The 24,913-nt window shown below is 42.8% G+C and overlaps 3 protein-coding genes and 1 long non-coding RNA gene across 13 annotated transcripts; all 4 read left to right on the top strand.

Annotated features, from left to right (window-relative positions):
* The first annotated feature begins 426 nt into the window (after positions 1-426).
* Positions 427-4,883, top strand: LOC103989713 (uncharacterized). 10 transcript variants are annotated; one of them, XR_010497097.1, is made up of 6 exons: positions 427-655; positions 808-2,241; positions 2,826-3,735; positions 3,813-4,014; positions 4,092-4,227; positions 4,529-4,879. It is a non-coding gene; the product is annotated as an uncharacterized LOC103989713 (long non-coding RNA). The 10 variants fall into 10 exon arrangements; XR_010497098.1 differs by having other exon boundaries at positions 427-1,817; positions 2,047-2,241; positions 4,529-4,878; XR_010497100.1 differs by having other exon boundaries at positions 427-2,241; positions 2,826-3,489; positions 3,582-3,735; positions 4,529-4,877.
* A 5,851-nt stretch (positions 4,884-10,734) lies between these two features.
* On the top strand, positions 10,735-11,205 carry LOC103989904 (zinc finger protein NUTCRACKER-like). The gene has a single exon (XM_009408846.2). It carries the CDS (start codon positions 10,735-10,737, stop codon positions 11,203-11,205), a length of 471 nt encoding a protein of 156 aa, XP_009407121.2.
* Positions 11,206-15,231: 4,026 nt separating this feature from the next.
* Positions 15,232-16,252, top strand: LOC135640230 (fasciclin-like arabinogalactan protein 12). The gene has a single exon (XM_065154477.1). It carries the CDS (start codon positions 15,290-15,292, stop codon positions 16,022-16,024), a length of 735 nt encoding a protein of 244 aa, XP_065010549.1. The 5' UTR covers positions 15,232-15,289; the 3' UTR covers positions 16,025-16,252.
* A 4,304-nt stretch (positions 16,253-20,556) lies between these two features.
* Positions 20,557-23,207, top strand: LOC135640649 (putative serine/threonine-protein kinase-like protein CCR3). The gene has a single exon (XM_065155327.1). It carries the CDS (start codon positions 20,699-20,701, stop codon positions 23,099-23,101), a length of 2,403 nt encoding a protein of 800 aa, XP_065011399.1. The 5' UTR covers positions 20,557-20,698; the 3' UTR covers positions 23,102-23,207.
* The last annotated feature ends 1,706 nt before the right edge of the window (positions 23,208-24,913 follow it).

The raw sequence follows: 24,913 nt of genomic DNA, 5'->3' as shown, positions 1-24,913 counted from the left end.
GTTGTCACATACAAAATAAAATAAAAATAAATAAACAAATATAATTTTATCGATATTCTCTTCTTCTCCATTTTCAAATTGCTCACCCATACCTTCCTACTTCTCGTCATACTTATTTGCCCAACGCTTGCTACCTGCTCACACATCATTTGATCGTCGCACTTGCTCAAGCGATGGGCGAGTAAGATGGTGCAGTAGGTTGCTAGCAAGCCGTTCAAAAAGACGAAAAAAAAAAACGATAAAATTTATATAAAATTAATAATTTAAAAATAATAATAAAATTATATATTTTTTTTATTTTTTGCGCGTGCGATTGTTTCCGTCGATGAAATTAACAATGTAAGAAAATTTAGATTAAATATTTTGCTTAAGGATCCAATTAAAGTATAGGAATCGAGATTATAATTATAATTAACTATCGGATAATATGCAATTACTCAGAAGTCGGAAGGAGAGAGAGGAGAGAGTACGATCGATCCGATCCGATCCGATCCGAGATCGAAGACTTCGAATCTTTCTCGTGTTCTTCCGTTTCGGGGGATGAATCGATACCGATTTGCTCCGCGGATTCCCCTACGGATTCGATTGGTGCCCTTCCCAGGTCCCGGATGCCGGTGTCCTGAATCATCAAGACCAGCGAATCACTCCGATCGCGGTACGTTTCCCTTTCACAGGGCAATGCGAATTGGTGGTTTTCTTTGATTCCACCGCGGAATCCCGTTGAGATTGATGTTGGTGACCTTCGATTGCGGCGCGGAATTCTTGAGTTTTCCGTTGGCTTCTGAAAGGTTTCGCATCTCCTTACAGGTTCGGGAACACCGGTCGCGAATAGTTTACGAGGTCGAGGGTTTTTTTGGGATCTTATTTGGATTTACCGGGTTTATGAGAAGAGGATTAATTAGATGACAAGAAGCAAAGGCGATTTGAGTCGAGATCGAGTGCTTCTCGTATTCTTCTTTGGGTGACAACTGCGTAGACTTTGAAGATTTTGTTGTGGTTGAAACTGATGCGGGTTTCTAAAAACAGCAGATTGAGGTGAACGGATTTATTTGGGGGGTTTCTGCGATTGAGAGGATCTTGCAGAGATTGATTTTCTTCGTCGAGAGATATATCTATGGGCCTTTGAAGGTATTAGTCGCAGTTGAATGTGATGAAAATTCTGGGTTTTCTGAAGCCAGACGGGTAGACTATTACTAGACCTAAAAGATTTAGTTGAAGATTGTGTTAAAAATTGCAAGAATTTTAATGGCCAAGGATCTTGAGCAGATCGAAATAAATTCAAGATCTTGGATATGGGGAAGCATCTGGTGCTACGAATCAAGTGTCAAATATTGCTAATGGGGAGAATAGAGATCATGAACTGAAGTTGGCATGAGCAGCCGACAAAATATCAATGGTACAAAACTGCAATTTATTCAACCTGTAACAGAAGAGTAGAAAAATGCTGTATCGGGCAATGTCTTTGGTGCTTGTTATCCATGGAAAGTTATAATAAGGCTCGATGGAGTAGATTTGGGCATGCCACTCTTTATATGCTCGAGCAAGATTTTTTTTTTGTGTTTGATGTTCAAGATAAGGCAACTAAACAACTAGTGGTAGAGATGGGACCTTATTTTTTTGGCTGTAAGCCTTTGGTTTCAAAGCCTTGGGGACCTGTTTTTGTTATGAAAGAAGAGAAGATAATATTATACCTATACGGATCAGTTACAAGGAGTGCCTTTGTTCTTTGATCAGTTTACATTTAGAAAGGAGAGACTTTTCGTTTGCTTGAAGTTGCGTGGAGATCAGTTACCTCAAAGCTGTTCAGGTTTTCAATGGTGATATTTGTTGATCAACCTACTGATTATGAATGGGCACCTTTAAGTTGTAAATTCTGCAGTTGTTTGGGTTATATTTGATGATAAATGTAAGAAGGGGTCTCAAATTATTGGTATAAGGCAGAAGAAGAAATCTGTTATCGATAATAATCTTAGAACTATGCTTTTACAGCATGAAATTTGTAACCACTTGGGGTTTCATATATTAACTATATCTTCTGCTTGCCAGATAAGCTTTCAACCGCATATAGAAGTATGGTGCCCTAAAACAAGATTGCTATATTAGTTATCAGCACTCTCTTCACCATACCGAGAGAGAGAGAGAGAACCTTGCATCAATTTTATGTGTTTATTATACTTCCATCAAATGTCTGGATCTATTGTGTGAAACGACTTACCAGTTTGGCTCCTAGTTCTTTTAAAGGTCAGTGTTTCTGGTTCTGAGATTTAGTATTCTTTTTAATGGTTGCAGGTGCTTTCTGAAACATTACCATGAAAAAATTGCTTAAAGAAACAGCATATGTTCTATTCCAGGATGAATGGAGAGTTAACTGTAGTGACAATAAGCATTTTCTGGCCATACAACTCATGCACTCTTCCACTGTTGCTTTATTGTTCAATTAGGTTAGAGTTGATTAACTTTGCTTAAGGCTACATGACAAAAGAAACAATTCTGTAGGGACATAAGTTTATAACACTTCAAAAATGGAAGGATAATTGTTCCTTGATTTTTTCCCCATTTTTTAAAATAGGCCTGTATGGTTGGTAACGAAATGTGGTTATAATTGTATTAGCTGTCTTGAAGGAGAGAATTTTTGCTTGAGAAACTTCACTACCGCGGCCCAAAACTGTCAGATAGGTTGTCAATTGTGCCTGAGAAATTTTACTTTGTGTTTGAGAAATATCACATTGTATAGGTTAGGATTATCGAACCAGCAACTTAAATATTTCATGCTCGAGTCCTGAGTCAGGAAATGATTTTTTATTTTTTTCCTGTGGATTGTGCAGCACCAGTCAGGTTCAACTCCATGGCTTTTGCAGACATTCCAACAAGAGCTAGTAACCATCCAGCATCTAGTTTCAATTCAGGATCTCCAGCCTCTTTTGCTGCTTATACTTAACATTAAACAGTTACGTGAATCCTTGATGTTTTGGAAGTCCCAGAAAATTTCCACCAGATCAAGCTCCAAAAGTGCCTTGCATGTATAATCAACCTATAAGAAGGGATGGGTACAGCACAAGGTTTTCTCATGGGGACTATAGAAGGGTTACATTTACAAGAAAAATCCCAGTTATGCCTCTAATTGATGACAGAGCTGATGCTACTGAATACCATCAAACTGGAAGTTTTTTCAACTGTCCCTCTTCATCTTGCTCAGATAGCACAAATGTTATTTCAAGTACTGAATGCTTGTTTTGGACACCATAAACATGCTAGCCAGCTACGGGAATGATAAAAGCAATTATATTGTTGGCGATGGACTGCAGAAGAAATCAAGACTTTGGCATAATGACGAATATCATTCTCAATTCATGTCAACTTGGTTCTTTGCTTCAAGAAATATAACTTATGATTTTTATTCAACCTATAAGACTTCTGATCCAAGACTGACAGAATGGTGGAACCATTTTGTTGCACCCATGGAACCCCAGTGACAGGTTACATCCTCAGGTTAGTCACCTTAGAATAGTTGGTTAAACGATTTTGTTGTTAGGTTATGTGTCTTATTTATACTTTTAGTTTGTGTTCATGAGCTGAACCAGCTCACGACAAGAGGTATGTTAATGGTGGTACCATGGTGATACTGCATATTTTCTCCATTTCAATCAGAACAGAAATGCAAGTGGTCATCTGCCAGCTTTTCAATGTCCTTCCATCCGAGTTATGGTGCCAGCTCAAAGTGGCCACACCCAGATGGTAATCCCTTATAACACCATTTCAAGCTATTCATGCACGGGGGTTGTCGATTGCATCTGATAATTGAGTGCCCATAGGAGTGGAAGCAGGTGCACCTTCCAGACAATTGTGGCTACTGCTTATCCTAGGGAATATCATAGAGCTTTGCATCAGAGATCCCAATCTATGTTCAATGAACACAATGAACACAGTCGATGGGTCAGCCTTTTACAGGTCGATAGATCTGTTTGATCAGCACAGGAACATGAGAATGAATATGGACAACATTTGCTATGTGAGGTAAGTTGAAGTTACTTATGCCAATTTGTTCTTTTTCCTCATCGATCCTTTATGTTCTCTCTAGTTATTTTCTGCAGGAATTACTTGCTTTGGATTAAAGGATAGGAAATGCCAGTACAGTCTTGTCGGAAGTGACAGCTTCAAGGTGCATGATGGAGACAGCCTACCTTTTTTCTCATCAAATCCAGGATGAAGGAAACTGTCATATGCCCGGTAAAGACTAATATCCGTAACCCAGTTTATACACAATTCCTGCTGCCAATAATCTTGGAAGACTTGGACCAAGGTCGGAGCTGTATATATCCGTTGATGGATATTTAATTTCGTATTTTAAATTTTTTGAGTGATGTCGGCTGGTATAGATCGGTGTAATACCAAGATGCCTATACTGTACCGATTTGATCCGTTATTGAAACTGACAATGGATTGAGATCTAAATCCTTGCACACTTGTAAGATCTGTTTAATCTATGAAAACCTGTACTGACTATATATTATATCTTCTGTGCTCACAGATTACATTTGTAGGAAGAGTATAAGGAGAGGGAGAAATGGGGAAGACTTCCATGTTAGCTGCATGTGGAAGCCAATAAAGAACGGTTGCCCGGTTTGCAACGACTCTGCTTTTATTGGACCTTAGGAGAAGGCAACGATTCTTTGTAATTTAGCTTAGGCTATTGGTGTCATTTTGTTCTTTTAAGCTTTTGTTCTTGAAGGGCTATTAGAATGTCAGAATTTGGAAATAAGCTCAAACTTCTTTAATTAAGCTCAATTTGTGGTAAAAGCTCTTTCTTGGAGTCTAGCAGTTGATGTTGAACTTGAGATAAGACATTTTGGATTACCAATCTTGGATTAAGTTGGTCAAATACAGGTCTGACGTGGATCATTCAAAAGAGACCTTTCTAGCTTCCCAACTACACATTGATTTGTTGGGTTTTAGCGAATTCTTATATTATTTGGTGATACAAAATATATTATCAATTAATCATTCAATAGATAATCATCATATAGAGTGCTCGATAGGAGGAAAAGATTCAGGTTATCTCTCACTCGTCTGTCTGAATGGATAAGAGTACAAGATAGACAGTTTGGAGTTGTCTTCTTCTTATTGCCCAAGTAGACAAGACTTCAAGAAAAGGATGTTGGGGCAATTGGAGGCTATCTCTCTTCTAAGGCTAGATATAAAAACACGTGTCTCTAACATAAGGAGATTTTTTTTGGACTTCTTTTGACTACTCGCACCCGCATTCATCTCGGGTTACTAACTTGAGCATTTGAGGGGTCAGGTCAGAAAACCTCTCTTGATCTTAATGGTTCATGCAAGAAATGCCTCAGGAGCTCGACGTTTCCACCTTGGAAGCACTTCGGACAACCCTGCACATACAGGTCCGGATCACGTCAAGCTGACCAAGACGTCAATGACACTTTCTCCTATTATTTTGGCATGAGAAGGAAGGTAAAGGCATAAGGCAAAATATGCTTAAGGTGTGTGAGTTGAGAAAAGTCGACCTGCATGAACAAAAATCCGCTACGACAGAGATACAAGGCAAAATATGCTCGAGGTGTGAGAATCGAAAAAAATCGACCCACATGAAGAGACATCTGACATGACGGCGACGTAAGATAAAATATACCCAGGCGTATAAGTCAGAAAAAATCCAACAAGTGTGAATGGAAACCCGTTAGGCAGAGGCGTAAAGCAAAATGTGCTTGAGGCACATGAGTCAGGAAAACTCGACCTATGTGAATGAAAATTCGCCATGGCAGAGGCACAAGGCCAAATATGCTCAAGGCGCATGAGTCAGTAAAGGTTGACTTATGTGAAGAGAAATCCGTAATGACGGAGGCGCAAGATAAAATATGCTCGAGGCACATGAGCCGGGAAAACCTAACTCGTATGAACGAAAATTCGCCATAGCAGAGGCATAAGGCCAAATGTGCCTGAAGCGTGTGAGTTGAGAAAACTTGACCCATGTAAAGAGAAATCCACTATGACAGAGGCACAATGCAAAATATGCCCAAGGCACATGAGTCGAGAAAGCCTAACTCGTGTAAGGAGAAATCTACTATGATAGAGGCGCAAGGTAAAATATGTCCGAGTCACGTGAGTCATAAAAACCTAACCCACATGAGGACATCTCGAAAGCACTCGTGTTGGATGAACTAAATGCTGCACTTTAGGTCCCTCTCACAAGGGCCTCAAAATGTACCTTGGGGGGACAAACGATGGGAAATATACTATCAGTCAATCATCCTCCGACGTGTAGTCATTACGTGGAGTCCTTAGTGGGAGAAAAAGATCTAGATCACCTCCCACCTATCTGCCCACGTGAAAAAGAGTTCAAGACAAATAATTCGGGGCTATCTCCCCGTTGCCACCCACGTGGATAAGATGCTAAGAAGAGGACGTTGGGGCAATTAGGGGCTGTCCTCCCTCCAAATCCAGGTATAAAAATGTGCATCTCTAACACAAAAAGGAGGGTTTTTGGATTTCTTTTAACTACTCATGTCTGTATTCATCTCGGGTTACTAACTTGAGTGTCGGAAGGATCGGATTGGGAAACCTCTCCCAATCTCAATCTTCAAGTAAGAAACATCTCGGGAGCACAACGTTTCTACTACGAAAGCACTTCGGACAATCCTACGCATATGAGTCTAAACCATATTGGACCGACTAAGACGTCAACGACTCTTTCCACTAACATTTAGCGTGTTCTTTTCTGAATGGATGTATCCTATACTTCAAATCCTGACTTATATATATATATATATTTATATTTATAGATATTCATCTCTACTATGTAATTATCTATTATAGTTTTCTATAATGAAATTTGGAAACTATTTTGCTAATTAGTTTCTCCATAAATAAAAAATTTGGATCCTAAGCATTACAAGTATAACCTTATTATTATAAAATGAAACTTCTAATATAATTATAGAATAGGTAAATATGAAACATTTTATTATAGTATCTAATTATAGAATAAATTTCATCATAATGAAATTTTAAAATAAAAAGATAACAATTAATAATTTAAATTATAATATAACTTTACACATTTGATATGTTTAGGACTTAATACTCGTGTATAAACCATAGTCTAGTGGTATTCCAGTAAATAATCTAAATCATACAACGGGGAATACGATCTCTGCACAAATAAAGTGTGGTTGTCATATGGATGACTAGAATTGAATGCATAGGAGTAGCATCCTCTTCAACAATTCGTATAGTGGAAACATCATACACTTTTTAGTTCTTTCTCTAAAAGAGAATTTACCCTAATTTATCTCTATAGCCAATTGTTCTCTTTTAATTAATACCAAGTGGGCTTATTACCTACATTGAATGAATGTATCGGATCACGAATATATCTTTTTGCCCGAAGTAAAACTTTTCGATCTAGATGCAATCGACTTTTAGAACAATCATCTCCCCTTTCGCTCTCCTGTTCCCTGACTCTTATTTCATAAGGGCTTGAAACATTTCATTCCAAAAAAATCGATATCAGAGGGCGATCGAGATTTGAGTCGTGTGCCTCTTTGCTTATAAGGAAAAGTGCTTATATCGCTCTTTTCGAGATCCTACAAACTTTGTGCAAACAATATTATACAAGTAAACCAAGTCAAGTAAGATCTCTTATTTGTGTTAGTTTTGATATAGTACATCTTTTTGTTCATTAAATTTTGTTGTGAAAGCTTCACGATCATGATGCTCTTAAAAGATCCATTTATTGGGTCAAATTTACCTAATCTATCATGCCAAAAGAAAAAAAAAATCAGAGAGGAGTGCTTAAGCAAGAAGATATGGATTTGTCATGTTCATGAGGCTTTGGTCACCCTTTCACAAGTCGATCTCTTGGGCTACACACACATCATGAGCAATTAGGCGAACATTTAGGGCTATGTTAACGAGGTTCCACGTGACAACCGAGATTAGCCACGTTTAGAAAAGCAATATTGTGATTTCGTCCTTTTATTGGGCACTGTGGTTGGAGTGAGGTTGACGCTTCCAAGGCTCAAGAAATGGACACTGCCAATACCCGTACACACCCAAAAAAGAAGGAGAGAGGAGGAGGAAGACGAAGGGGAAGAGAGAAGGAGGTTTGCCAAGCGTGAGTGAGCCTGCAAAACCCTTGTTATCTCATCATTTCTTGTCCTTCCGACTCCATCACCTCCACTCTACTTTCCTCAGTTTCACCCTCATAAGCAATCAAATCAAGAAATAGAGATAGATAGATAGATAGAGAGAGAGAGAGAGAGAGAGAGAGAGAGAGAGAGAGAGAGAGAAGGGAGGGGATGTCATACGTAGTCTTCTTCTTTACATTCGCTATTCACTAGTAAGCTTATCTTTTGAACATGCATGTGATTTTTTATGCTACAATTCATGTCTCCTAATTATCCACCTTAATTTTGAAAGAAACTAGGGTTCCATAAATGACTTGTTGATTCATTCCTACCTTAAATAATTTTCGGTTTTGCATAGCGAATAAATCTCGAATTTTGGACCCTTTTTTTTTTTTTATTTTTTTTACTAATTTTAGTTGATTGTGTTTCAGGAAATCATTTCTAGATCCGCTATAAATTTCAAGTTTTTTTTGCTTAACTGAAAGATATTTGCACTTCAATATTTGTTCTCCTTTTCTTTTCCTCTCTTTATAGTGAAAAAAATAGATTTTTTTGATGCTATTATACTGTGTGATGCATGTCTTATTCAAGAGAATAATTACACAACCATCACAATCAAACTAGATTTATGTATATGAACCACAACATACACTTAGGATCTTGTGTTTCCAATATATAATACCTTGGAAACAACCAAAGGTGATGTGTTTCTTGAGTGGTGATTGTTGCACTTCCCTCATTGTTCTTGGCACACACTATTCCTCTCTAAAAATGGAGGATCACATAGAGACCATGGAGCACAATTACTTATCATCCATGGATGGAGCAAGCCTTCTCTTGGACTACTCCATGCCTATTCCAAGCTTTCCTTCTTCAGCATGCAACTGTTTTAGATTGGTCCTACATTGAATAGGTATCAATTTATTTGTCAATTAAACAATAAACTTTTAAAAAAAGTCAATAATATGTGGAGGTCAAAATTACACTCTAGTATTTATTTTTTGTGGTAAGTAACTGAGTTCATGGTGAAGTTGATCAAAACTTCAAATGATATTAGGGTTCATCTATGTGGAAATAGTATTGTATTTTTTTTTGTTATGAGATGGTATTTGAAGCTAACACTGTGCACAATCTCCTGCCTATCTCTAAAAGAAATTTTCTATTTAGGTAGTTCATTTTTGTTAGGAAATTTGCACTGTCAAAATTAGCTTTCTTTTAACATGCACCAAATTGTTGTGATATGAAAATTATACTTCAAAGATTAATTTTATGGGAAATAGTAATATGTTATATCAGGCTTCCACCAATGCAAATGTCAATGTATAAAGCTAATTATAATTCAAGATTGAGTGTGCATGCATACAAACTTATCATGCAAAGTAAAGATAATTTTGCCACATATAGGAATGGATGAATTAAAAACATTGTACTCCTAAATAGGAAGTCCTAATTGTCTTCACAATTCTTCAGCATCTTATAAAGCAGATAATCATAGATCAAGATAATTTTCTTTTTTTGGAAATGGATTTGGACCCTATCTAATCATTGTTGAAAATGATAATTCATGAGTCAGAGATATAAACTCGAGGTTACTATCATATATCTAAGAAATTTAAGATTTATATTGCATGTATTGAGTTTAAATCATAACTTAATTTTTGGATTCTATTAATATATAAAAAATAATATTATGGTATATAAACAAAAGAATGTAAAATTAGGGTTTGTTAGTCCACAAATGAAAGGAGAAGTTTTTAGACAAAAAGATTCTTATGTGCCATATAGAGATAGATTGCAGATAAGTCTTACATTATTAAGATATTAAAGATACTTACCATATATGTACATATAAAACAGGGTTGATATGCAGTATTGTTGCCTTGCCAAACTCTAAGCATGTGTTATTCTATTAAAGTGGATACCTCTAAGTTTTGGCAATGGATTCGAGCCATGCATACACAGAAAGAGTAACGTTATCTTGTGACTTAGTGTACAGTATCTCATTTCTCTTGATGCATAGATGCTGTTCAAGATTGACTTCTTTTCTTGGAGATGACTATCTCATCCTTCATCTGCTTGCTGATTGGAATTCCTTGTATTCTGTTCCCCTTAATAATCTCGGTAATGTCACTTCACGACAATTCATAGATCATGAGATATATATGCTGCATAAGTAGATTGCATTAGAATTTGCTGCATAGTTCGTAGCCCAAAGTTTTCCTACCATCAAAGAGTTTACGTACAGAGGTGAGGAAGAAGCCTATCTCTTCATGCAGACATCAATCCACATGATTGTTGTGCACGCTTTTTCTCCATCTCAGTCATGTAATCGATATTAGTCGTGGATTTTAATGCTACTGTCTCGTACTACTTCATATCTTAGATTCGAATTCCAGAGTGCGTACGATTGTTTTGATTGCAGGAAGTGTGTACTTAGGAAAATGTTCAGCAAAGCTTCCACCGCAGGCAACCATGGGGAGCCAAACCCTAACCCTAATGAACGCAAAAGAAGGAAGACGAGACCGGCAGGGCGCCCAGGCATGCTTACACTGCAGAACTCCCTTATCTTCCTCTTGTACTTGAGTGATATATGTGCTGTCAGTGGAGAATGTGGAGTTCGCTACCATGGATAACGAGAGAAGGTGTTGGTGGTGCAACAGATCCCGATGCAGAGGTGGTGGCGCTGCAGCCGGAGGATCTGCTGGCGACGGGCCGATACATCTGCGAGGTGTGCGGGAAGGGATTCCAGCGGGATCAGAACCTGCAGCTGCACATGCGCACCCACAACATCAACTGGGAGCTCAAGAAGAGCGGCGGCACGCCGGCGCGACGCAAGGCCTACATCTGCCCCGTGCCCACCTGCGTCTACAACGACCGGTCCCGCGCCCTCAGCGACATCACCGGGATCAAGAAGCACTTCAACAGGAAGCACGGGACCAAGAATCTGATATGCCCTCAGTGCTCCAAGCCCTATGCCGTGGAGGCGGATCTCAAGGCCCACCTGAAGAACCACATCCTGCGCGACCATCAATGCGAGTGCGGCAGTACCTTCTCCAGGTGAGCATCAATGGCTACACCATTGATTCATCGGCCTATTAGTTATGAGCTCGTATTAGGACACACGAACACTTCGCATGTGGCAGAAAGAACAGCTACGAGGCGCACCGGGCATTCTGCTGCAAGCTGTTAGAGGAGAGCATGAAGCTGCCTTCTTCGGTCGCCGGAGAGCCGAGCACCAGGGCCGATGTCGACGTCTTTGGCGGCAACTTTGAACTTCCCGACATGAACGAGCAACTGGTCTACACCAACATCGGGTTTACTTCTCCCCAGGAAGCTCCCCTGCGAGTTGAAGCCACGGCAGAGCAGCCGAACGCGGTCTTGAATGATGACCGGGATGCGCCATCAGCTGGGCAGCTGAATCGCTCTGTTGCCATGCTTCCCGATGACCCCGACTTCGTGGCATCTCTCCCAGTGTGCCTAACTCGTCTTCTGAAGTCTCGCTACGATGAGGTCTTGTGTATGTACTCTTCTTCCGGCACTTACGGCGGCATGGCTCAGGTGGCATCACCACCGCTCGCGGCCAATCACTCTTTCTCCAACGCATCTCTCGACGAATTAAGGGAGGAAAATGGTCTGAATGGGAAGTCCTCTACGTTTGATTTCTTCGGTGGGTCATCTTCTTCCTTCATGGATCATGGAGCTCCATCTACAGAGGAATCACAGGGACTAGGACCTCATCTTTCACTATCAAACGTCTGCGCCTATGGTAAGAGGCAACAGAACTCTGTGGCAGCCAACTCTACAGTCTACAATGATTTCCTTAGCTTATCTGAATCTCTCACTCTCTCAGCCTCATTCTTTGACGCAGGGAAGGAGAGCTACTACGCTGGCATCGATGAACCGATGCTTGCAAGCTTGGTTTGCATGAACTCCATTCACCAGCCACATCTAGCCAGTACCTTCACCGAGTCGTCGGCGACGGCGTTGCTGCAGAAGGCAGGGGTGATGAACGCAACCATGAGCATGCCCGCGTCCACATGCTTCCCCGGTCAGGCGATGAGCACGGAGAGTATACTCAACATGGAGCAATTTCAGATCCAGCAGGAGAAGAATTTTCCACCGGGCGACTCTTCGACGTCACATTTCCTGACTCTGACGCCGAATCACCAAACTGATCCGAGGAAGAGTAGCATCCACTCTTATCAGCAACAGGAGAATTGGATCAGCGACCCGAGCAGGAGCGCCTTCCAGCTTTACCAGCACGACAGGAGCACTGCGTCAAACAAACCTGCATCATCTTCCTTCTTCTGCGACGCGGTGAAAAGCATGGACTCCTACTCGAAGCTGAAAGACTTGCAGTGGAGCACACAGGAGAAGGCGCCCACCGACTTCACGGATTTCTTCACGAGTTCCACAGGCAAGAAGCCGACAGAGGAAGACGGCGGCGCCGGGAATGCAGTGCTGGGGTTTCCTGCTGCTGAGCCAATCATGGCACCCTATGCTTTGCCCTCCGAGACTGCACCGGAAAACAGAGGAACAGAAACAGGATGGAACCGGCGAGTGGAAGCGGTGGCTCCACCGCCATCGTCGTCGATGAACCAGAACGGCGATGGCGTGACCATGGATCTCCTGGGAATGGGAGGAGAAGGGGCGGAGGCCGGAGGATACAGCGAGGACCAGATGGGCTTCTTCTTCGGCAACGGTGGCTGTTTCTGGTGAGTTCAGATCAGGAGCTATCAGTATTTACTTGGTCATTTTAAGAGACTCGGTGAGAAATGCAGACTATATCATTAGAAACCTGGAAAAGACGTAAGCATTTGACTTCCATGTACTATGGATAGATCCAATTTGTGTGCTTCGCTGTGGTGTATTGTGCGTGTGTGCCTCTGAGTATGAACTGAAGCTCGAAGCTGTGGGAGCAACCATGGAGGTGTGACACCAAACATGCATGGAGCTGTAGCAACGAGAAAGATGACAGTGGAGACATTTGCAATGCTCGACATCGATAAGCAGTTCTAACAACATACTCTTTTGCTTAATCTGTTTTGTAGGTAGAATAAGTTCTCAGTTTTAGATGGAATCAACTGATGCATGGGAAACATATACTTTCCTCTAATGAATTTTTATTTGCTCCTTCAAATTTTAGTTTATCATATATATCCTGCTGTTATGGGAAATCATCGTCGATAGTCATCCCAACTACATAGGAGTATCCCATAAGATGATTGAGGTGACTCCGAGATAGCTATAAGGTGAAAGTGTCGAGCTCCCAATATGTCATCTACACTACGAGCAATGCTAGGAAAAAAATTTTCGATCCGATCCCTTCAATTCTCAAGTCAGTGATCGAGATCTCTTAGTGGATATTGATTTTTTTTTTAATGAGTTTTGCGACGTAATGTCGGGAGTCAACTTTTATACTTGGTCTTGAAGGAAATAACTTCTTCTAGCCACTCCAACATCCCCTCATGATGTTTTTTTTCATGTGGGTGGCCGAGAGGAGACAACCCTGAACTGCCTTGAACTTTTGTCTATGCGAGCAGATGGGTAGAGAGTAACTTAGATATTTTCCTTCCATAATAACTTCCATAGGACGTTTATATGTCGAATGATGATTGATCGTTAATATATTTCATGTCTTAAGAAATTTTAAAATTCACATACATGTATAACTGGATAGTACAATAAAATTAAAATTCTAATTAATATTGACATCACTATGGGTTACACATCTAGTAGGTTGAAGGGGGAAAATATTAAGAATGCTTGAGGTGTTTGAGTTTTAATTTAAATTCGCATCAATAACTATTATTGGTGATGATTAACCAACCAGAATACAATGAGACATGTATGTGCTATACTATATTTTATAGGGGTAGATGCACAGATAGACATGTAAAAACCCTAAAAAAGTATATTAAATGGAAAAGGTCTAATATATTCTGTGGTGCCTAAAGTAATGGGCTTGCAATTTCCTAAGTTGTATGTTTGGCAATGGCATAATTATATCAATGCATTTACTGGTTGATTTCATTACGCTTTAGTATTCTAACATCACACGAAATTAATTAATTTTTTCCACAGCCTCCAAAAAAAGAAAATTGTAAATGATGAGTGAAGAAGAAAGAGTTGGGCAGTATCATAACTTGTGAGGGAAATGTTTTGATGAAGATGCATGTGAGAAGGGCCACCTCAAACCTGAAACAATCTATTGCATGTGACTCCCACTTTCTCTCTCTAACTTCTTTGGGGGGCATTTTACAGCACACTCTTGAGTGAAAAAGACTACCTAACATGAACTTTAAGGAAAAAGGCGCTTATCACACAATCTATATGGGATCCCTCTCCTGAATTATTTGCTCACTTTTCTGTGCCTTTTGACAGATCAATTCTGCCCCATTGGTTGCCATGTCTCTTGCATTCATTGTTCTGCTACCTGTCTCTGAATATGCCTCACAAACAATAATGAAAGAACAGAATATCTTCTGACCAAGCATTCCAAGAGAATACAAATATAATGAAGGCTTGCTTATATATGATGGTTAGATCAAGACAAAGAATGCACACATAAGAAAAGAACCTATGAATTCCTTGAGTACCTGAAGTCACATGGTAAAGAACCATCTTAAAGAGAGCAGCACATCAGCAATCTTATTGGATGATCTTTATCTTAGGAAGGTATCTTCTCTCTGTAACATACAAAATAGAATCTTATTAGAAGTTGCAGTGAACATTTTTCACTAACATGCAACATCAACATATCAATATATATATATGTCTGTGATTTCAAGAAAGTACTAATATCAACATAAAGCAGAAAGGGGAATAGTAGCTTAATAGCATCACTCTCTTTCTTCACTAATGGTTTTGGACAACTATCATTGCATGCTAGCTTTCTGAGGAAGAATCACAGCAGTGATGTTACTGTCATACATCAAACATTTGCGACCATATTGAGCAAACTAGCTGGAGAGTCTCATTGAGTTTGGTGTAGGACACAATCCCACGACCCACCACGTTCTCTCTCCTCCCTCCACCACCAGCATAAAACCCCCCTTCCAAAGCTCCATGCAGCAATGCACAAGGAAAGAAGTCATAACAGTCCATACCCTATCTTCCTGAAGCGAAAAGAGGCAACTGAAACCATGCAACACTTCACTTGTGCCATTACCCTCCTCTTTCTTGTCCAATTCATTGTTGTAACTTCAGCTCAGCTGGCAGAATCTCCAGCTCCAGCAGGCCCACCCAACATCACAGCCGTTCTTGAGAAAGCAGGGGAGTTCGGAACCTTCATCCGCCTGCTCAAAAGCACCCATGTTGGCGACCAAATAAACAACCAGCTGAACAACTCCGTCAACGGCATCACCATATTTGCGCCCACCGATAGTGCTTTCTCCAGCCTCCCCTCTGGCACAATGAACTCCCTCACCGATCAGCAACAGGTTGCGCTAATCCAATTCCATGAACTGCCTTACATCGTCTCGATCTCTCAGTTCCAAACAATAAGCAACCCTGTAAGAACACAGGCGGGTGATGTTAACAATGGTAGGTACCCATTGAACGTGACAACCATTGGAAACTCAGTGAACATAACAACAGGAATTGTCAATACCTCCATCGCCAGCACGGTATACTCGGATAGCCAGCTAGCTGTGTACAAGCTTGATCAGGTACTCCTTCCTTTAGAAATCTTTGGACCCCCAGCTCCTGCTGCTGCACCTGCACCGAACAAATCAAAAAAGAAGGAAAGCTCCATTGCTGAAAGCCCTTCAGGCACTTCAGATTCTAGTGGAGCCACTGCTGCAGTGAACTTAAAATGCACGTATGAGGGAGGTATTGTATTTGCAGCTGCAGTTATTTCCCTCTGGTGGATCTATTGAGTACTACTGCATCTTCCCAATATTTTGATGATTTAAGCTGTTTAGGTAAATGTGGAAGATTGTACTTTTTTCTTTTATAGTTTGGTGTCCCTTGCTTATTTCTTTTCCCTTCTTTTCTTTTTCTTTATCTTTGTCATGGATTTGAATTTTTATTTTACCAAATATCTTTAATGTGGATTGTAATCTTGTGATTCATTTTATTATATTTGACTTAAAACTATAGGTATATATGAATCTGCTCAACCTAAGAAATTCAACAATGTATGCCTAGAACTGTTAAACAAAGATCAGGTTTTGAAGAACATATTTCTACTAAAATTTCATATCGACAAAATTTTAGCTGTAGAAAATGAATTTCTGGTGTATAATCAAGAATCTTCAAGACCTTTTCATTCACCTAGTCAATAATGTAGCTACGAAATTGTAACTAGATCTTTAACTTTGATGTAGGTAACAAGAGTTAGAAACCATTAAAACAATTCTCATGATTCTGCAAGTGGAAATAAGGAAAACAAAAATTAGATACAATGGAATTGGTATAGTCCTTAGTCTTCTTTCTCCTAGCTACAAAGTGCAACCTTCATCCAACCACTTAATTCATCATCTCCAAACACCGAGATCATGTTTGATAAGCAAAGAGACATTGGCCAAAGAAAGTAAGTGCAAAGTTGCGAATGTTACCAAGATAAGAAAACACCATAACTTACCTAGTTAGCTGGTGAAACATCACAAACCAATGGCCTAAAGTTGGGATGCTTCTTTCTCCCACCAATTCCCCTCGTAATCATTAGATTATTTCCAAAGAAAACTCATGCAAGATGAACCTAACAAATGAAACCCTCCACCTCATCTTGATCTAACAATGTAACTACTGACCTCAAGCTCTGTTTTGACAAACAAAATGATATCCAGTTTCATCGGATTTAGAATATCACAAAGCTCACATGTCAAAATGTTACCAAGATCATGGCTCAGGGAGTCAAGACTATGTTCCCACAAGATGCAAACTCTAAGATGAATACTACACAGGAGAAATCACTCACAAATAGAGAAACGAGCAAGTGTTCTGATTACACCAAGAATTTTCATTCATAACCAACTTAATTCACATAATGAAAATGTATCTAAACCCACCATTACTCAACAGCAAACAAATTTCTGTGTATTTAAGACTCTGAGACAAAACTACAAACAGATCAAAGACAACTTTCCTGGTCCAAACATCCTTTACAAGTGCATCTGATATTCTAGCATCAAGAAGCATATGTGACGTCGACTTGTCCATGGACATCAGGAAGAGAGAGGAATACCTGACTCGTCAGATGAAGATGCCGGCTGCAGAGCCCTAATCTTGATAGTGTATTTCTTCCACGCAACCTCTCGTTTCCGGAGACAGAGTCGGAGCCATCAGATCCAGCCGATGAGGCGGTACCGTCTTCGTATCCGACGCCAACGAAGTTCCGGCATTTCCGGAAGAATAATTTGGTCCTCCTCCTCAACAATCCCCACGACTGCGTCCCGATCGGTGAAGCTCCGATTCAGGGCGTACCCACAAGAGCCACAGCTGTATCAAAGCAACACAAAGGCGACAGCTTTATCAGTAAAACTCACGATTTCTATCCAGAAGTCACCGAATCCAATGATTTGGGGGTCGGCACAAACCAGTAGGTGACGGATCGGGGAGAGGCGAGGGACTCGGCTGCGGTTGGGTTGTTAGAAATCGCCTTGGGAAGCCATTGGTGGATGATGTTCGGGATGTTCGAGTCGATGAGATGACGACGGCAAAGACCGCGTTCCGCTGTTTATAGGACGGGAGGGGCGACGGGCGGCGCGGGAACAACCGACCCGGATTTGTTTATGATGATGAGCGGCTGATCCCCGAGAAATGCACGGTGGTGATGAGCTTTATGATTCGTGTGGTAGGGATTGACCACCGGCTTGATTTTGGATTTATTTCGTCGACTTGATTATAATTATTAGGGTGGGAGCGATTGGTCTACGTGGAGGCTAAGACGCGTGGCACTTGGTCAGTGGATGTCGGTAATCGATTTTGGCAATTATTATTTTCTCTCATTAAAAAACCCATATTGATTAGTTTTAACATGGGATTCCCTTTTTCAGAATATACTGACAACTCTTGAATAATATAAATTTTATAAAAAAAATAATTAATCTTAATTACTATAAAAAATAACTTTTGATATTAAAAAATAAAAAAGAAATATTTCATGAAATTTTTTTGGAGGAAATAATTCCTAATCATTCCTTCTTGTTCGTACCCCCACTTATTGTTAACCAAGTCTCCCCCGTGTGCTGTCATTATTGTGAAGATTTTTTCTATCATTATTTATGTCATATTTTTCATGGATTAGCAAAGTTTGAGTTAGGTTGAATAAATTTTATAGTATTACATTACAAATAAGATATGTTACGCTCGATTATAAATTAATATGAAAATATACAAAATAATCTTTTAAAACCACTAAAATAAATAAAAATGAGATCATTCTGCATGGTGAGTTGGACAACTTTATAGTGAACACTTATATATAAACTTTATTACATTCGATTGTGTAATGCAGCTTAGTTTCATCTTGATTCCACAAATGTGTAGTATGGTATATTTGGTGGCTTGGACATGTCACCGCTGATATCACATGTCAAATCGGAGCCCTACGTCACCCGTCTCATCCCGGAAGCTCATATTAAGAAGATATGCCATACGTTCCGGCCCGGGTGCTCGGGGCGATGCCGTCTGACGTCGCTCTGTACGTCCCGGAACGATGATTAGTCAGAAGGGTCATCCCATCTCTCGGGGGTCAGCAACAACGACGTCGAATCGACGCACCATCAACCCTTGTGCCACAGTATAAAACCCCTAGTTGGCCTCTGGTCAGGGGAGGCAAGAAAAAAAGAAGGAAAAAAGTAATCCCTCTCGTTACTAACTTGCTCGTCGAAGGGATCACGATCGAGTATCACCCGACGAAGGCCATTTTTGTAGGAGAACAACCACTCATCGACGGTGAGGGACTCGGCACAGAAACGCGATCTGTCTAGCACCAAGGAGTCGCCAATCATAATCGATCTCGACTAACGCCAACCAGCACTCTTTCCCGAGAGCTCGGGTACCTCATCATCCGAGTCATCTTGTAGAAAGCTCCCGACATCGGCTCGTTGACCTGGTCATGCTGATTCATCAGCGCCACGACATCTCTGTTGTCTAATAGTACTGTTCATTTATTAATGTAAATTCATAAAATTTATTCAACACACTTGGATCTTTCGACATGATAAGCAAATATGATGTGCATAGTGATTCAATTAGTTTTATTTTACTTTTATTTTTAAGGTGATTTAAGAAGGTTTTTAAGTCAAATTTGATATATCCTCGAATTATTATGCAATCAAATATACTTCATCTATAAGAATAATACCATAAGTTTGTCCAACTCACCTCAATCTTTCTTACGTAGCTGCTGTTAAGGTATCAACCATGCGTTGCTAAAGTGGTAAGAGAGCGTCTAAGTGCGAGTCTACCCATGTCAACGAACGAGTCACACTAACTTGTAATGGTGATTTCGACGAGTTACTTGTGTGACCGAGCTGAGGTTTGTCCAGACTCAGCCAAGCTGCCACCTCAAACTCATGCTCACGGCGAGTCATTCACGACACGCCCACTCCTGGCTCTGCTGCAGGACGAGGCGCCGTTCACGTGACGGCGTCGCCACCCCCCCTTCTCCGTGCCTCGCCAAACCCAGCACCCACGGCTCCGCTACCGGCGACGAGGACAGCAGCGGTCGGTGCGTGCCTCCAGCGGCGGGGTTCAATGCGTCTTCTTCCTTCGCGCGCGCACGTGAGATCCACGGATCCCAGGCGACGCCGTCCGATCACCGCCCGCTCACTAACTCTATCTTCTTCGAAGCCTCTCTCTCTCTCTCTCTGAGTTGGACCGAGTCTAGAAGTAGCCGTGACGCCCTTCGCGTCTTTGACCCAATGCTCGTTGGTCTGACCGTTGACGAGGTCAGCAAGTGCCAGTCGTAGGAAATGGTAGCTCGGTCGGAGAAGTCCTCGGTTCGTCTCACGCTCTCGTGGCTTCACACCAACATTAAGATCGAACACCATCGTTAACTAGAATAGATGACGATAAATTATATCGTAATATGGTGGACATAATAAGTAGATGTACCTCAGTCGATGTCAGTTTCCGAGATGTATTAATGATCGAGACCTGATGAATTAAGTGCTGCAGTAAAAGCGCGGATGCATCTGCATATGCCTCCCACCGTTTCCCCATTCGTACTAAAATACACATACTTTTTATTAATATGAAAAAAAACCTCTTTCTATTGAAAAGAAAAGCAATGAATATTATTTTTATTATTTGGGATTTTCTTTTAATTTTTACTCGGTCGTTCTTCTTCTCGAAAGAAGGAAAACGGAAACGAAGAAAAGAGCCCCCCATTCGGAATTGTCCAAAAAGCACTCCCCCACCCAATCCGCGTTTCCCTCTTATTGTCTTAAAGCACACCACAATGGCTGCGGTCGCCGATCCCACTGTGCGCAGGTTTATTCGCTCTTCCTTGCGCGCCTCTCCTCGCTTGGCTATCGATGCGGGAGAGAGGAGGAATCCCCGACCTGTAGGCCCCCACCCGCCCCCCGCGCCGCCGCCGACCGATGAGGCTTCGTCTCGCTGCTGCGGTGGCGGTGACCGCGACGCTGGCCGTCCTCCTCGCTCCCGCCCGAGCAACCGGCTCCGCCTCCACCATCGCCATCGCCCACGGCACCGACATCGTCTGCGGCATCGTCGCCCGAACCTCCCCCCGGAGCGTCCAGTGCTCCCGGGCTGGCGTCGCCGACGCTCAACCCTTCCCCCTCCTGCCGAACATCTCCTTCAGTTCCATCTCCGGCGGCCGCAGCTCCCTCTGCGGCCTGAGTGCCGACGGAACCGCCTTTTTCTGCTGGAACGCCGCGAACTCCTCCTCTGGCACGCTCCCCAGGAAGCGCGTCTACAACGGCCCCGTTGCCCTCGAGGAACTCGCCGTCGGCGAAGCCCAGATTGCGGCCGTCGACCGCAACCGCACGTTCGTCCAGTGGTGGCGCCAGTACAGGGGCTTCCCTCCCAATGTCTCCGGCTCCTACAGTTCCGTCACCTCTGGTCGGGACTTCACCTGCGCCGTTAACGCTAGTGGCTCGGTCAACTGTTGGGGGCCGGGCAACCGCACGATCCAGGACGCCTTTGCCAGCACCAACATGTCGACCATCGTCGCTGGGGACTCCCACGTCTGCGGTATCGATGTCGGCGGCAGCCTCATTTGCGTTGGCAACAACGACACCGGCCAAGCGACCCCGCCCACGGGCTCCGCGTTCGAGTTCGGAAGCCTCGCGCTGGGTTCGAACCACACTTGCGCCATCAGGCGAGCCAACGGCACGGTGGTCTGCTGGGGCGGGGGCACCGGCGGCGAGTACACGCCGACGAATAGTACGCCGTTCGAGTTCATCGTCGCCGCTGGCAATCTCACCTGCGGCCTAACGACGGCGAACTTTACCGTGCTTTGTTGGGGGACGGACAGGAAAGACCCGGCGGTGACTAAGCTTCAGTTGCCGACGCTTCTTCCGGGGGTTTGCACTTCCAGTCAAAGCTCTTGTGGTTGCGGGCTGTTCGCCGATTCCGAGACCCTGTGTTCGGGTTCTGGAGTTATATGCCAGCGATGTGGTGTTGGAGTCGTGCAACCAAGCCCACGCCCGCCGTCACCGTCATCGGCACCTTCGACGCCACCATCGGCCACTTCATCGACGAAAACTAACAAGAGGTGGCTGGCCTTCGCCATCATTGGGTCAGTCGGAACATTTTCCGGCGTTTGCTCCATCGTCTACTGCGTATGGATTGGTGTTTGCAAGCGCAAGAAGGTGCACAATTCCGTTCAACCAACGATTACGGCAGCTGGGAATGGAGGATCTCATGCTGCTCATTCGTCTGCTACGGGTGCCGGATCGATCGTCCCGAGCCCCTTTACGTCCCCTTCTGGGTCGCGGTCCCGAATTTTCCGGCGACAAGGCTCGCGGGTCATGCGGCGGCAGAGAAGCGGCCCGTCCTCGTTCAAGGACCGCGCCGAGGAGTTCAGCCTCTCGGAGCTTGCCGCCGCCACCAAAAATTTCTCCTTGGAGACCAAAATCGGGGCCGGGAGCTTCGGAACGGTGTACAAGGGGAAACTTCCCGATGGGCGGGAGGTGGCGATCAAGAGAAGCGAGACAGGGCCGAGGGCGAAGAAGTTCCAGGAAAAGGAGAGCGCTTTCCAATCGGAGCTGGCTTTCCTCTCTCGGCTCCACCACAAACACTTGGTCGGCCTGGTGGGCTACTGCGAGGAGAAGGAAGAGAGGCTCCTTGTCTACGATTACATGAAGAACGGAGCTCTGTATGACCATCTACACCCTAAGAACGGCGAGGAATCGAGCGTCTTGAATTCATGGAAGATGCGAGTCAAGGTGCTGCTGGATGCAGCGAGAGGGATCGAGTATCTCCACAACTATGCGGTGCCCCCGATCATCCATCGCGACATCAAGTCCTCCAACATATTGCTCGACGGGAATTGGGTCGCCCGGGTGTCGGACTTCGGGCTGTCGCTAATGGGACCGGAGTCGGAGGGGGAGCATCTGTCGGCGAGGGCGGCGGGAACGATCGGGTACATGGACCCCGAGTACTACGGGATGCACCACCTGACGGTGAAGAGCGACGTTTACGGACTCGGAGTGGTGATGCTCGAGGCGCTCACCGGAAAAAATGCAATCTTTAAGGACGAGGACGGGAATCCGACCAGCGTCGTCGACTATGCGGTGCCCTGCGTCGTGGCAGGCGAGGTCGGCAAGGTGCTCGACGCAAGAGTGGGGCAGCCAGGCTTGCACGAAGCCGAGGCGGTGGAGCTGGTGGCCTACACCGCCGTGCATTGCGTCAACCTCGAGGGGAAGGATCGACCAAGCATGACCGACATCGTCGCCAACCTCGAGAGCGCGCTCGCACTCTGCGAGGAGAGCCATGGGAGCATCTCCAGTGCAAGCATGTCCTTTGCATCGGCAGACTGAGGTGATATATCGCACATTGATTGATACCTTGTTCATCGATGTTTGTAAATGGATTCTTCCAACTTCTTTGCTCGGAATCGTAGTCCAATCTCAATTAACATTGAAAGCTGAGACACACCGGAAGAGGATTCCGACACCTGTTTGATGAATTGACGCACGTCTCTTTCGATTCCAAGCATCGTTCGTCGATTACCGCGACGACGAGTCAAGTTCTCGGCTTGTGCTGGACTTTTCGGGTCAACGGATGCGACGTACATGCTGAAGCCATCAAAACGGAGACGAAGACGGAGTCTAATTGGCACGGTGGAGGGATTGGGGTCCTCAATCTCGTGTAAGGGGGTGGAATTGGCACACAAGTCAACCGAAGCAGGTGGGTAGCTGCTGGCGATTTCAAATGCCTTTGGTGGATGACATGAATTTGGCGAGTAAAAATGGCAGCCGACAGTCGAGAATTGGAGGATCTGCTGATAGCATAGCAACTGATAAAGAAACATGAACCCTGCAGAATTCAAGTCTTTGTGGCCTTTGACAAATGAGATCATATCGCGTTGAATCAACTCGAGGTTCAAACCAATCTGTCAGGTATTAGCACATCCAAGAAGAAGATCCTCCCTGGAAGCTTGGATTTAATTGCATAATCCAGTGAAATTTAGGTTACGATGGGAAACACAAGCTTCTTCATCTCAAGGCTGCACCATGACGTACTTCGTCAAGCGTCTTCAGACATGGCTCGAGGGGGAGCGGGTAAACCTTCCTTCTGACTTTGCTGCTACTTTTCTGCAGCGAGATTGCGTGCTGTCTGTGGGGTCCCGTGGAGTGCTAAGAATCATCTGCTTTTTTCCTTCTGCATCATTCTTACCTAGAGCGCGACTGGTGCTCGATGTATTGCGTCAATGAAAGCTTCCGTTATTTATATTTCTCGTGGCTGCGCTCGGTGGGTCGCATGTCCTCTCATTCCTCGCCATCCACCGGTGGTAGCTGGGATTTGTAGGTGGCCGACCTCAGGCGGCTCATGAAGCTTCATTGGAGGTCGATGATTTATTCTACTACGTAGGCACTCCAATTGATAGCGAAAATATTTACTCCAATCAAAGGACTTGACATGTGCCAATTAAGTCTGGATTCTATCCACTGTAAAATAATTTATAGGATCATAAAAATTAAAATTATTAGTCATTCATTAAGATCACTTCACCTTTATCAATTAATTAATAATTTAAACATTGGAAGGATAGGATCGAAAAATCGATCCGATCTTGATCTTCATGTAGGTCAACTATAGAGTACGCATTCGAGCCCATCTTAACCGTCGAGCAAACGTTCGAATTTTTGTTTTTGCATCAGACCTCTTGGATTGATTTAAACATCATTAACAATTTTTTCTATTACCAATAAATAGAATAATTTAGCAACATAAGATTCATTTTTTAATCCATAGTTTGAAAATAATATTCCTTATAAATTTTTATATGGCATGTGTAGACAGATTATCTTTTCTAATTTTATTATATCAAAACGAAAAACTTCAATATCAAAATGGAGTATAATCTCTCCTATGGTCTGAATACAGAAAATCTGGAGTATAATACAAAAATGTTAATCTCTCTCTCTCTCTCTCTCCTTTATTTTGTTTCCTTGAAAACTTGTGATGGGGGATATACAAAATTTCCATTTCCAAGGTGTTGTACATCATGTGAGAAATGAATTTGGGCTGTGAGTTGATTGTAACCTGTCCATTGTAACACGAAACAACTTTTCTTTGAGTTGAGATTCAAATCAAACAGTAACTATAATAGATTCAGAAAAAAAAAT

The sequence above is a fragment of the Musa acuminata genome, chromosome BXJ3-6 (assembly GCF_036884655.1).
Source record: "Musa acuminata AAA Group cultivar baxijiao chromosome BXJ3-6, Cavendish_Baxijiao_AAA, whole genome shotgun sequence".
NCBI lineage: Eukaryota > Viridiplantae > Streptophyta > Magnoliopsida > Zingiberales > Musaceae > Musa > Musa acuminata.
This window is presented reverse-complemented; position numbering and strand designations above follow the sequence as displayed.

Bases quoted from the DNA above. Each gene is read 5' to 3' on its own strand.
- LOC103989904 (XM_009408846.2), top strand. From the start codon at position 10,735: ATGTGCTGTCAGTGGAGAATGTGGAGTTCGCTACCATGGATAACGAGA.
- LOC135640230 (XM_065154477.1), top strand. From the start codon at position 15,290: ATGCAACACTTCACTTGTGCCATTACCCTCCTCTTTCTTGTCCAATTC.
- LOC135640649 (XM_065155327.1), top strand. From the start codon at position 20,699: ATGAGGCTTCGTCTCGCTGCTGCGGTGGCGGTGACCGCGACGCTGGCC.